This window comes from Neomonachus schauinslandi, chromosome 5 (genome assembly GCF_002201575.2).
Source record: "Neomonachus schauinslandi chromosome 5, ASM220157v2, whole genome shotgun sequence".
In the NCBI taxonomy this organism is placed as follows: Eukaryota; Metazoa; Chordata; class Mammalia; order Carnivora; family Phocidae; genus Neomonachus; species Neomonachus schauinslandi.
In genome coordinates, this window is record NC_058407.1 from 148,802,281 (window position 1) to 148,816,502 (window position 14,222).

The window sequence follows — 14,222 nt, forward strand, 5'->3', positions numbered from 1 at the left end:
GCTGAAGGACATCTCGGCTCTTTCCACAGTCTGCCTATTGTGGACATTGCTGCTATGAACACTGGGGTGCGTATGGCCCTTCTTTTCACTACATCTGTATCTTTGGGGTAAATACCCAGTAGCGCAATTGCTGGGTCACAGTGTAGCTCTATTTTTAATTTTTATTATATACTCCTCATCTGAAAATTCTCCAACCATGGGCATTTTCAAAACTCTCAGTCTTAGGTTGAGAAGAAACTACTTACTACCTGCGGAGAGAAGCAAAGGACCTCTAGAGATTGTATCAAGTTTCCTCCGTATGCTCTGCCCTGCATACAGTGTAAAAACATCTGGAATTTAAGAGCCAGAAGGGACCTTAGCATTTTTTTCCCAACAAAATGCCTCATTTAAGATGAGAAAACAGAGGCAGATACTGGGCTCTGGATGGGTATTTACTGAAGGGAAGAGTGAAAGGGCAGCTCCCCTTTTTGCTAATGTAATATGCTCATTCAGTCACTTTGAGAAAGCACTAACTTTCTATGACAACTATGTGGAATCTGAACACCGTAACTTTGATATATGCTTTAGCGTTTCCTACATAAGCAGGAATTCCCAGGAGCTACTACACTGTCAAGGAAGGCTGAAATGGAGTCTCACAGACAGAAAACATGAGAAAGAAGAGACTAGTCAAAGGGTTTTTACCAACAGTTGAAAAAAAACGCAAACTGTAAATAATCCGGAGACACAACTGATCAAAATCTCTTCAGGGCAAAGTGGCTTTGCAAAACCATTTTCTTTAATTAGAGAACATTCTTAATAAAATGAGAATGGTAATAGCACCTGTCTTTCGGGAAGGTTTCAAACTTCAGGGCTTATTTACGGGGACTAAATACCTACTAGGGAGATTTTAAGTATTTTCACATCCACTGGAAAGAAGGATTCTTCAAACACCATGCTAACCTGTATTTATTCAGATTTCATGCCACCCAACCAAATTGCCTTCTCAAGCAATTTATGTCCGGTCCAGTCTCCCAGAATCTAAGCCCTAGAGCTTTGTCCAGTTATTGACTATAGGCTCCTTGAATATTCTGGACACTGAATCCATCACGGACAAGAAAAGAAGTATGTGCCACCATACCAATGCAAACAGCCAAAGGAGCTGATGTTCATTTCTGTCAGCACAGCTAACAGCCCCGGGGAGAAGCTCAGCTGCTGTGAGAGCGCTCCCAGCATCTTAGAGTCCACTCGCTAAAGCTAAGAGAAGTGAGGTTCAGGGCTGTGGCGACTTTCCCCTCAACCACAGGGCCCCCCAGCCCCCCCAATCTGCACTATACCTTTAATGAGGAAGGCCTGCATGTTTGTGTTTATACTTAATGCCATTTTCACCATACTTCAGCCCCTTATTTTCTTCACAAGCATTAACTGTTTAAAAAAAGAAAAGGAAAGGAAAAAAAAAACACCACCATATCAAGTTTACAGCATATGGAGAAGTAAAATAGGAGCCAAAAGATCACAAAGGATGAGAGGGAGGTAAATGGAAAGAGACTATTTTAAGAGTCCTAGGTTGTCCATGAAGTAGTGTGATTTTCACTTGAAGATCCACTGTGATACATGAAAGAGGCACATTATAATTTCTAGAGCAGTGCTTGGACAACAGAAATATGTGAACCACAAATGCCATTTAAAATTTCTAGGAGCCACCATTAAAAAAAAAAAAAAAGTGAAAAGAAACCAGTGAAGTTAATTTTAATAATATTTTATTTAGCCCAATATACCCACAATATTATCATTTCAACATGTCATCAATTCTTCAAAATCTGGTGTGTACATTAAATCGACAACACATCTCATTTTACGCCGGGCCATAAAAGTACTCAACGGCCACATGTGGCTGGTGGCTACCGTACTAGACAGGGTAGTTCTACACCGGGAGTCAGCAAATTGTTCTGTAAAGGGACAGACAGTACACAAATTGAGTTTTGCGGGTCATAGGTCTCTGTCAAACTACCCAAATCCGCCACTGTAAGGCAAAGCAGCCAGAGGTAATACATAAATTAACAAGCATGGCTGCATTCCAATAAAACTTTACAAAAACACGTGGACTGGAGTTGGCCTACGGGCTCTAGTTTGTCAACCTCTACTCTGGAGCAATGACTAAAAAAATAACACCAAGAGGTAAAAGCAAAAAAGTCAACAGAGAAGATAAACAGGATGCTAAAATATCAGCAAATACTAACTAACACACAATTCATTCAAAAGGCAACAGAAAAGAAGAGGGACAAAACCCAAGCAGGACAAATAGAAAACAAATACCAAGATGGAAGGCAGACCTATCTGTATCATTCATTAGATTAAATGTAAAAGAAAGGGGTTGTCAGAATGAATAAAATAGCAAGACCCAAGTATATGCTGTTTATAAGAAACACACTTTATAAAGACAAACAAGTTACCAGTAAAAGGTTGAATAAAATTTTCTATGCAAACACCAAGGTTAAGAAACAACAGCGCCAATATTAATTATCAGATAAAATAACATCAAAAAAAAATTACTAGATTATCAAGAGGAATATTCCATACTGATGAAAGGGGCAATTCATTAAGATGACATCGTAATCCTTAATAGGCACATACCTATCAAAAGAGCTGCAAAATACATGAAACAAGAAATTGATAAAATTAAATGAAAAAACAGATTTACAACCACAGCTGGAAATTTCAACACCTCTCTCAGTAGGTGAAAGAAAAAGCAGACCCCCCCCCCCTGCCGCCAACTCCCAAAAAAATCAGTAAGGATATAGATTTGAGCACCACGAATCAATGTAACCTGAAATGACAATAATGAAATGTTACACTCATTCAAGTGCACGTGGAACATTCACCAAGACAGACCATATGCCGGGCCATAAAACCAGTGTCAATAATTATCAATGAAGTTCTAAATAACTTCTGGGTCAAAGAAGAAAGCACAAGAAAAATTAGAAAATATCTTCTAATAGACAGTAGTAAAAAGACAACCTATAAAAATCTGAGGGATGCAGCTAAGCAGTCTAAAGGAAAATTTACAGCTTTAAATGCTTTTATTAGAAAAGAAGAAATATATAAAATCAGGGAGTTAAGTTCCCACTTTAAGAAGCTAGACAAAGAATAACATTAAAATACAAAACCAATAATAAGAACAAGGATATAAATAAATGGAAAAAAAAAGAAGACAAAAAAAAACAATAAAAAGTTGGTTCTCTGAAAGAACTGATAAACACCTAGCAAGGAAAAGAGCAAGTAAACATATATTACCAGTATCAGAAATTTTTAAAGGGACATAACTGTAGATCCTACAGATATAAAAATTATAAAGGAACATTTTGAGCTAATAATTTTATGCTAACAAATTTGACAATTTAAATGAAATGAAATATTCTTTAAAAAACACGAATTACTAGAAGTGATCCAAAAAGAAACAGAAAATCTACACAATCCTGTATCTATTACAGAAATTGAGTCCATAATCAAAACCATTCCACAAAAAAACTTTATGCCCAAATGTCTTCCTGGTAGACTCTACCAAAAACTTAAAAACAAAAACCACCCTATACACACTGTCGGAAAATAACAAAAGAGGAACTTCTTAACTATTTCTATGAGGTCAGCATAAATCTGACAACCAAAACTTGACAAAGATTTAAAAAAAGAAAAAAATTTCAATCTAGTATTTCTCATGAACAAAGATATAAAAATACTTAACGAAACATTAACACATCAAGTCCAGTAGTACACAAGAAGGATAATACATCAGGACCAAGTAGGATTTCTCTCAGGAATGCAAATCTGATTAAGCATTCAAAAACCAATTGATGTCATTCAAAATACTAACGAAATAAAGATACTAACTTTAAAAGATACTAACTTCAAAAGATACAGAAAAGGCATCTGAAAATATTCGACATCTATTCAAACTTTCAGCAAAGTGGATATGGAAGGCAACTTCCTAAACCCAAAAGAGGACTAACTGGACAATCTAAGAGCCAGGTTCCTGGGGAAACACTGGACTTCCCCTCTCTAGTACTGGAAACAAGACAAGGATATCCACCTTTCCCACTTCTATGTGACAATAGACCAGAGGTGCTAGTCAGTGCAATCAGGCAAGAAAAAGAAAAGGCATAAAGACTGGAAAAAAAATAAACCTGTTGTTAATAGCATACCAATAGGATTGTGTGCATAAAAAACCCTGTGGAATATTAAAAAAAAAAAACAACTATCAGAATAAGTCAATTTTAAAAGGTTGCAGAATACAAAGTCGATATACAACAATTAATATGTCTATACAGAAGCAGCAAACAATTTGAAGATGAAATTTAAGTAACAGTTCCATTTACAATAGCATCAATAATATAAAATATTTAAGAAGAAAATTAACATTAGATTTGTAAGACTTCTACAGTAAAAACTACAAACCAGGCTGAATGAAGAAAGAGGTAAGAGGACTGTAAAATTTGTGTGGAATACAAAGGATCTAGAATAGCCAAAACAATTTGACAAAGAATAATAATGTTGGGAGGGTTTATGCTACCTGATTTTAAGACTTACTATAAAGCCACAGAAATAAAGTGTGGTATTGGCACAAGAACAGGCATAAAAATGATTGGAACAGAACAGTCTAGAAATAGACCTAGACATACATGGTCAATTTATTTTTGACAGAACTGCCAAGTCAATCCAATGAGGAAAGAGAAGTCTTTTTAACAAACATTGCTGGAACAAGTGGATATCCACATTATAAAAAAAAACAAAACTAAATCGTGACTCCTATCTCATTCCATATACAAAATTCACTTGAAATGGGTCATGATTTAAATGGAAAAACTAAAACTATAAACCTTCTGGAAGAAAACCGGTGCAACCTTAGAGTAGGCAAAGATTTAACCATAAAAGAAAAAAAAATCACAGACATGACTCCATCAAAATTAAAAATATCTGCTCATCAAAATCACTAACAAGATGAATATGCAACCCCAGATTCGAAAAACACATTTGCAGCCCATACATCTATCTGACAAAGGACATGTCTCCAGAATACATAAAAGAACTCCCACCAATCAACAGTAAAAAGACAAAAACCCAATTAGGAAATGGGCAAGAGGCTTACATACCCACCTCAAAATGAAGATATCTGAACGGTCAACCAGCACACAAAAAGGTGGTCAACATCATTAGTCACCAGAGAAATGCAAATTAAGACCACAATGCAATACCCATCTTGTACCCTCTAGAATGGCTGAAATAAAAAAGACAGCACTACACGTTGGCAATCATGCAGGGCAACCAATACATTCACACAATACTAGTGGGGTATAAAATGGTACATCTATAGTTTGGAGAACTGTTTGGATGTTCTTATAAAGTTTAACACACACACACTTACCCTGAGAACCAACAATGCTACTCCTGGGTACTGACTCAAGAGAAATGAGAACATATGGCCACAAGACATTTTTTATAGAAATGTTCACAGCGACCTTATATATAACAGTCTCAAACCGGAAACAACCCAAACATCCACCAAAAGGAGAGGGGGTAAATGTTGTCTATTCATACAGTGGAATACTACTGAACAATGAAATAATAACAAACTCCTGATACACACAATACAAGGGTGAATTTCAAAACCATGTCAAGTGAGGGGCGCCTGGATGACACAGTCGGTTGAGCGTCCGACTCTTGGTTTCAGCACAGGTCATGATCTCAGGGTGGTGAGATCGAGCCCCATGCCTGGTTCCACGCTCAGCAGGGAGTCTGCTTGAGATTCTTTTCCCCTCCCTTCCCCTCTGCTCCTCCCACAACTTGTGCACTCTCTCTAAAATAAATAAATAAAATCTTAAAAAAAAAAAAAAAAAGTTAAGTGAAAGAAGCCAAGCACAATATGATTCCCAATATGATTCCATTTTTTATAAATTCCAAGAATAATCAAAATTAATGCATAGTCACAGATATGACAAATGGGTGCTTAGGGCAATAGAGGCTTGGGGATGCTTGAAAAGGGATGCAAGGAAATGTGAAGAGACAGAAATGTTCTATGTCCTGCTTTGGGTAGTAGATACATTGCTGCATTTAACTCTAAGAACTCTGAGCTAACATTTTAGATCTGTTCATTTTATTGTATATTATGTCTTGATTATTAAATAGCCTTCACACCCATCACAGAGCCCAATGAGGGGTCAGAACCCACGACCCTGAGATCAAGACCCTAGCTAAGATCAAGAGTCAAAAGCTTAACTGACCAAGCCACACAGGCGCCCCTATATCTCCATTTTTTAAATCTCTAAAAGGCCATTTAAAAAGCATAGAGGGCAATCCAAAATATTAACAGTGATTGCTTCTGGGTGATGGGATTATGGCTAATATTCTTCAGTCAGTTCACACTTTTCTAATCTTTATCATTTTCTGTAATGAACTTTCCCCCGTTTTCTTACCCACATTTTGTCGTTTCACAGAGATACAACAAGTGACCACTACGTATCTCCTGAGGGAAGGATTTGGGGTAATGAGGGGAAGAATGTCAAGTTCTCTTTCTACAGCAGGCATGTGGTTCAGTGTCTCCAAGGGATCCGAAATGAGGTTGGAAGCCCAAGCAGGAGCATCAGGGCGGACTGCGGGGAGGAGGAGAGGGTGGATCGGACCCAGATGAATTCAGCTCTGACCCTGTTCCTTCACTGAACGTATGGGCGGGTCGCAGAGCCTCTGCTTCCACACCCCTGAAATGGGAATGACACGTATCCTGTCTGCCTCAAGGGAGTTTTACAAGTTTGTTAACTGCAAGAGCTGCAGGTCTACAAGGCACAGAAGGAATCTGGGTAGCAGTAACTTCTGATATTTTGTGGAAAGTTAGAAAAAAAGTCTTTCTCGAAAGTCAGATTTAGGACTTAACAATCCTGTGAGAAGAGGGAAGAAAAGCTATTGCTAGAACAACTCTGCCCTTTTAATTCAACAGTCGAGAACTCTTACCTATTGGTGTGGTAGTAGTGATTCTGCAGAGCATAGGATATGCACTGAGTGTTTAACCGTTTTCTCTCAACCTCCTGCCAAGTATCTTCTGTCCACTTTCTCTTGATCTGCTTCTCCTTGTGTTTTTTCCCCACATATTCGGCATAGGTCTGGATCCGATAGCTTTCTGCATATTTGCTGGTATTGACAGCTACAAGGAAAAGAAAAAAATCCGTGTAAGAAAGTCTAGCCTAGGGCGCCTGGGTGGCTCAGTTGGTTAAGCGACTGCCTTCGGCTCGGGTCATGATCCTGGAGTCCCGGGATCGAGTCCCGCATCTGGCTCCCTGCTCGGTAGGGAGTTTGCTTCTCCCTCTGACCCTCCCCCCCTCTCATGCTCTCTGTCTCTCACTCTCTCTCTCTCAAATAAATAAATAAAATCTTTAAAAAAAAAAAAAAAGAAAAGAAAGTCTAGCCTAGCCCCAGAGATGTCACTTTTGAAATGTGGCCTGAGGTCGTCAAAGAAACCAGAAATTCGGGTCTGAGTTCTGACCACAGCTCCACCACTGAGAAGCCGAAGGGAGGGGCGGTTGGGGGGGGGGCTTGGGGATGTCCCGTGGGCTCTCCAAATCTCAGTGTTCTCGTCTGGAGAAAAGAATCACTGAGCCCCAATCTTCTTGATGGCCCGAGAGTGCTCTGTAAACTATAAAGAACCATAATGGTGGTAAGTGAAAGCTATCTGCAGGTAACATTACTGCTTGAAAATTACTCATTTTCAGTGTAAGAAAATGGGGGGGAAAAAAAAACCACTAAGGGGAAAACTGCAAACCCTTACTTGTTAAAAATGAAAATGAAAGCAATATTGACAGCAGAGCTGACCACTGTGTCAGAAACTGAAGGTCTACCCTCTGTCTGTGCCCGGGTTTTTGCCCACGTGGTGTCTCATCTTACAGTTCCTCCATCTGCAAGGGAGGAACTGCTTCTACTCACGAGAAAGCGGGGGCACAGAGGAGGGGGGGCTGCCACGGGCCACACCGTGGGTCAGTGGTAGTGCTGGGGTGAAAAACCAGGCTGCTCTGACCCTAAGGCCAGGGCCTTTCCTGTCACTCTGCATTTCACTTTGAACTCTGCAAATTCAAGATATCCCCACCATACTTGAGACACGGCTCTTCTCCTTCCGCTTTTAAAGACTGCTAATTCTCTGTAATGTGCTTCTGGCTGGCAGGAGCACTTGAGAACTGGAGCTTATTCCCTCCCTGGTGTTAACATTTCACTAGGGCCAGGTCGGTTTCCTTTGAATCCTTGCTGCCTGCTCCTCGGAAGCTAGTGGAAAGAATGTGCTGGGAGCGTGGGAGTGAGGATCCATGGGAGACCTGCTGGCGGATGGGCAGCCATTCGCTGGTTCTGGCTCCTGCAGTTTGAGCATACACTCTCCTAGCCCACCATCACTACCACCGGTTACTACCCACACTGGCGGCAAGACAGTAAGCGTCTGGCCATGCTGGTCGGGGCCGTTAGGAACAGACTTGGTACCTGGGCAGCTGTACAAGCACCATGATGTCTAAAATGCAGACAGAGTCTGTGTACCCACTGCTAGCAACATTCTTGGTACAGAGTCGTTCTCACTAAATACCATGTGAACGAATGCACGACAGAATACAAGTGGTGACAAGAATTCAGTCCTTAAGTATATCAGCGCCAGACAAGGAATCCAGTCCATCAGGGACCTTAAGTCAGAGGGCAAGACAATTGTATGAGAGGCAGAAGCTCCACGTATCCGACACCTGACGCTTTTCATCTTTGCTCCAAGCGGACCAGATCTGCCTAACACTTCCAAGCACAACCATGGTTTACAGAATGTCATGCCCTAAATGTTTAGCCATCTAAGGAGCAAAACATCACCACCACCACCACCACAAAACAAAAAAACAAAACAAAAACAAAAACAAAACTCTACTCTTCAAAAAAATACAAATTTTTACTAAGAAGCTTGTGTAACTTTTCAAATACCTATTCTAGAGTTAAAGAGAAAAAAAGGGGGTGGAGGACCCCAGAATATTACAGAACTTCCCTATTATACAAAGTCTCCCAAAGAAGGAGAGTGAGTTACTGAAATGTGAGCTCAAAGCAGCGTGCTCTGACTCACTCCCAAGGAGATAAACAGAAAAAGCATCCAGTTCTGGAGATGTGCGACTGACCAAAGTCACTCCTCAGCACAGAACCACAGAAACAGGATCCTTTCTCGAAAATCTTACTCCTTGGGACAGCTACTTTTCTTGCTTTCAACGTCCACATTTCTGACTTTCTCCATTCATTTAACCAGCTGACCATTTAAATATCCAACAAACAGCACCCACCCATGCTTCCGCCCGGCAACTGCTCACTGTCCCAGGGACCATGTTAGATATTCAGTAAAACAAGACAAGATTTCCACTCTCTTAAGCTTATCCTGTCACCTGCAAACTTCACATAGGGGTGATTTCCCTGTAAGCATAAGACTATCTTACTACCACGGGTTAAAGTATCTATGAGATCCATAATAAGAACCCACAGATTCTACCATTATTATTTGGTCCTGATTGTTGGCAAATAAGCACCTCCTGGATTTTCCTCTTTAAGATCCATTCTTTATTCCAGCAGGTTTATTCTGCAGGCAGGCCCCAGAGGGATGCCAACTGTAATAACCCCTCTCTTGAGTTTCACTTGGACTCCCAAGTAAAAGAGGAGGCTTGAGTCAATATTCCCCATGAAAGCAAAGGTGATGATAGGGTCATAAAGGAGCCAAGATGATCTATTTAACAGTATCCGGTTGTTTCCAATAATTGAGCTCGCAGCCCCAGGGACAAACGTTACAAACAACTCCCTAACCACGGTGGGGAATTTATCGGAGCACACGTGGAATGAGGATCACTTAAAAGGGGAAACAAGTAACAACCCACTTTTCACCGCTGGGCTTCACACGGCAGTCATTCACCAGCATTCCTTCACATCCCAGCAGCTCTGGAGCTCTCGGCCTTTAATGTGGAAGCCAAGCTCTGGCTCCAAGCCACCCCTCCTCGAATGGATGAATCAGCAAAATGAATTGGCTGTCAGCTGTGTCCTCCAGTGATTCCAGCTCGCCTGTCAGAAGCAGCATGGAGCAGGCTGCCTGGCAACACTACCCTTTTCCAAATTTGTCAGGGAAATGATTCAAGACCATCTTTCAGTTGCGCCACTTGGTTAGAGCCTCTGGGGCAACGCACATATGCCAACGGCCCGCCCAGCTTCCCGGTAGGTGAGGGAGGGCAGCTCCCCTCACGTGGGCTCACCCACTCACAGCTTCCCCAAGCCAGCTCTGTTCACTCTGCACCCATTACAGCATTTCATCTCCATGAGGGCCCCGCCAGGAAGGGATGCTCTAGTCACCACGCAGATAAGAGAGACTGAGATCAGGGCAGCAAGGCTGCTTGCCCAAAGTCTTGTAGGTAAGCCACAAAGCCGGTTTGGAACCAAGACATGATTTTTTTTTTTTTTAATGTAATACTGCTGCATGTCTGCCATATTTTTTTTTTAATGTATTTATGCGTTTATTTAGACTGACAATTGTCTTCTAAATGGATCCTTTACTAGGAGTTTTAAAGACTTACTTAAAATGTTTCAGACTTCTTTCCCTAAAAATTAAATTAAATAGATGAAAAATCTTTGAAAAAAAAAATTAAGAACTTACCATTACTGTTAGGCAAAGTCTCTCCAACTAAGTTGACGGAGATACATTATGATTATGGACAAGAGGACTTCAGATATAGACTCCTTCCAAAATTTATCTATAGATTTACTGCAACTCCAATAAAAAGAAATTCTACATTTTAATAGAACACTGAAAAAATCAAAAATGAAATTTAAAAAAGTCTCAATAGAAAACAGAGGAGGGTTAGTCAGGGACTGGGGTAGAAGGTCAACTGCAAAGGGGATGAGGGATTTATGGGGGTGATGGAGCCATCCTGTGTCTTCACTATGGTGGTGGTTACATGATTGTATGCATCTGCTGAACAAGAGCTGTACAACAAAGAGGGTATCTTTACTGTACAAAAATTATACCCCAATTATTCTGTGGAACTGGAAAGGTTAACTCCAAAAGTTAAATGGAAGAACAAATGGGCCAACAAAAGGCCCAGACGTTTCTGAAGAAGAGTAAACAAGAGGGATGTTGCCTTGCTAAGCTATAAAAGCTTATTGTAAAGCCAGAGTAACTAAGATGGTGTAGCAATGGGAGAGAGATCAACAAACTGACCAACAATATAGAAGAGCCTAGAAACAGACTTATGCATCTGTGAAACTTTGATTTTTGACAGAGACAGCAAGACAGAGAATGTGGAAAAGGAAAAGTTGGAAAAACTGTTTATCCATAGGAAAAAAATGAAATTGGATTCTTAGTCACACCATGCTGAAAAATCAACTCCAGATGGATGAAGAACTGAAATGTCAAAAGCAAACTTTGAAAACTTGAAAAGAAAATATAAATGAGTATCTTTCTGAGCTTGAAGCAGGAAAGAATTTATAAAGACACAAAAAGTGTTATGCATTCAACAAAGGTCAATTAGTATGACTCCATTAAATTAAAATTTCTGTCCATCAGTAGACACTTCAGAGTGAAGACAATCCACAAGCTGGAAGAAGATATTTGTAACGCATGGAACTGGTGAAGGATTAGCACCAGAATACATAGAAACGCCTACAAAACAAGAAGAAAACCCTCAACAACAAAAGGGGCAAAGACAGGAAAAGCATGCACGGTCATTTCATAGCAAAGAAGTATATAACGCCAATGATTATATAAAGAGACGCTCAAGCTCAGGCAAAGACAAGTTCTGAGAACAGTATCATTTTGTGTGTTTTGCTGGCAAAAAAATTTAAAAGACCACTAAGAGCAATGGCTGAGAAGATGTGGAGCAATGGGATCGCTACCGGTATAACCACTGTGGAAAACAACTTCACATTCTCACTTAATGTTGACCATTCACACATCCTATTACCCAGCAGTTCCACTCTTAGACATATATTAATACATGAGTATTATGTAAGAACTTTTTTTTTTTTTAAAGATTTCATTTATTTATTTGACAGAGAGAGACACAGCGAGAGAGGGAACCCAAGCAGGGGGAATGGGAGAGGGAGAAGCAGGCTTCCCACGGAGCAGGGAGCCCGATGTTGGGGCTCGATCCCAGGACCCCGGGATCATGACCTGAGCCGAAGGCAGACGCTTAACGACTGAGCCACCCAGACACCCCTATTTTCTATTTTTTTTTCTTAAGATTTTATTTATTTATTTGAAGAGAGAGACACAGCGAGAGAGGGAACACAAGCAGGGGGAGTGGGAGAGGGAGAAGCAGGTTTCCCGCTGAGCAGGGAGCCCGATGCGGGGCTCGATCCCAGGACCCTGGGATCACGACCTGAGCTGAAGGCAGACGCTTAACCGACTGAGCCACCCAGGCGCCCTGGACAATGGTATTTTTTTTTTTAAAGATTTTATTTATTTATTTGAAGAAAGAGACACAGTGAGAGAGGGAACACAAGCGGGGGTGGTGGGAGAGGGAGAAGCAGGCTCCCCACCGAGCAGGGAGCTCGATGCTGGGCTCGATCCCAGGACCCCAGGATCATGACCTGAGCCGAAGGCAGACGCTTAACGACTGAGCCACCCAGGCGCCCCACAAGAACTTTTTTTAAAAGAACACAATGTTTACACTATCCAAGAGAGAGGAAAGGAAAGAAGCAACCCAAATCTCTACCAGCAGGTGAATGGAAAAACTGTGTTAACAGTCCCACAATGGAATACTGTCTCAGAGTAAACACAAATGAACTACAGCAACATATAATAAGATGGATGGATCTTAGGAATATAATGGTGAATGAGAAATGCAAGTCCCAGAAGTCTATTTGCAGTCTGACGCTCTTTTTAATACATTCTAAAACAAAAATCAAACAATACATCCACTACATTCAGGGAGGGGTGTGTGTGTGTGTCAGAGACAGAACAGAAAAGCAAGAAAATGATCAATACAACTTTCAGGAGAGCAGCTGCCCCTGGCAGGAGGATGGGAGGAGGAGGAGCAACAGAGAGATGTAATTTATCAGCAATAGTTTAGTTCTTTGGTTCAGTGGTTTCACAGATGTTCATTACATCTTAAACAAACAAATTCTTTAGGTTTTCTGTTGTTTATCCTGTCCAAGCACTAAGGGCCATTTCCAGTACAGACAGTCTAAGGCGGAAGGTGGCTGGAAGACGAGGTATGAGTCTCTCCAGGTTCAATGTCCTCAGTGACATGGCGGTGCCCCCGAATGGTGTGTGTGGTGTGAGCGAGCGAGCACTGCGTCGCAGACCTTCCTCAGGAAGCGAGGCACGTCAGTACCGTCTGGCCATCCGCAGGCTGCGATTGGTGGGGCAGGGACGCACCCTCAGCCCTGCGTGCAGCATCTGCAAAGGCCACCCGCAGCCGACACTAAGTCTCAGTGTCTGATGCCGACATTCCTAGGAGTCCAGTTGCTACAGGAAGGAGAAGCATTTACCGGAAACTTACTCTGCCCGCCATGGGGTTATCCTGACTGTACAGGTAAAGGCAGGGAGGCTCAGGAGGAGGGACTAGCCCAAGGTCCCAAAGCTGACGAGTGTTTGGGCCAGGAGCCAAAGCAAAGCCTACATTCTCTTCATGACACCACGCGCACTGGAAGGGTCCCAGAGAGTTGCCATTCAGCGTTGATGCAGGCATACACATCTGTCTTCGAGAGAATCAGTCTGTCCGTCTCTCCACAACAGTTCTGTGTACCCAGCAGAAGGAATCTCCATGTGATAACCCGGGACGTTAGCCCACCGGCAGCACCCTGGGTGTCAGTGGGTGCTTTCACGCTCAACCCTGCGTCCTTCAGAACCCTCTCGATGCCTCCCTTTCCTCCTCCCACAGCCGAGGCTCAGGGCCCTGCACCACGTGCTGTCACTTTGGGTTTTCACCCCACGCCAGGGTGACGCCGAATGCTGTTTTGTGTTGGCTTATCTAAATAGGAACATACTGAATATGAGTTTTGTCATGTTTCCGTATTATTTTGATCAGGTTGGGTTGATAACAGATTGAACACTTCTTGACTTTTACCAGATAAGAGAATGGTGACTTTTATCTTGGATTCTAGTGAAAGCAAACTTTAAAATCTTTAAAGAAAGGCGTTCACAACAAAACACACTGAACCCCATCGGTCACTGCGAACGTTCTCCCGTGCTCGTGACTGCACGTCCCCGCAATTGA

The 14,222-nt window shown here is 41.7% G+C and overlaps 1 protein-coding gene across 2 annotated transcripts in view; it reads right to left on the reverse strand.

The window, feature by feature from the left end:
• The window catches only part of PARN (poly(A)-specific ribonuclease), a 160,577-nt gene that overhangs the window by 38,224 nt on the left and 108,131 nt on the right, over positions 1-14,222 (reverse strand). For both annotated transcript variants that reach the window (XM_044915622.1, XM_021698157.1), the window contains one exon: positions 6,976-7,165. In XM_044915622.1, the coding sequence (XP_044771557.1) occupies positions 6,976-7,165 (190 nt within the window). The remainder of the gene's footprint in view (positions 1-6,975; positions 7,166-14,222) is intronic.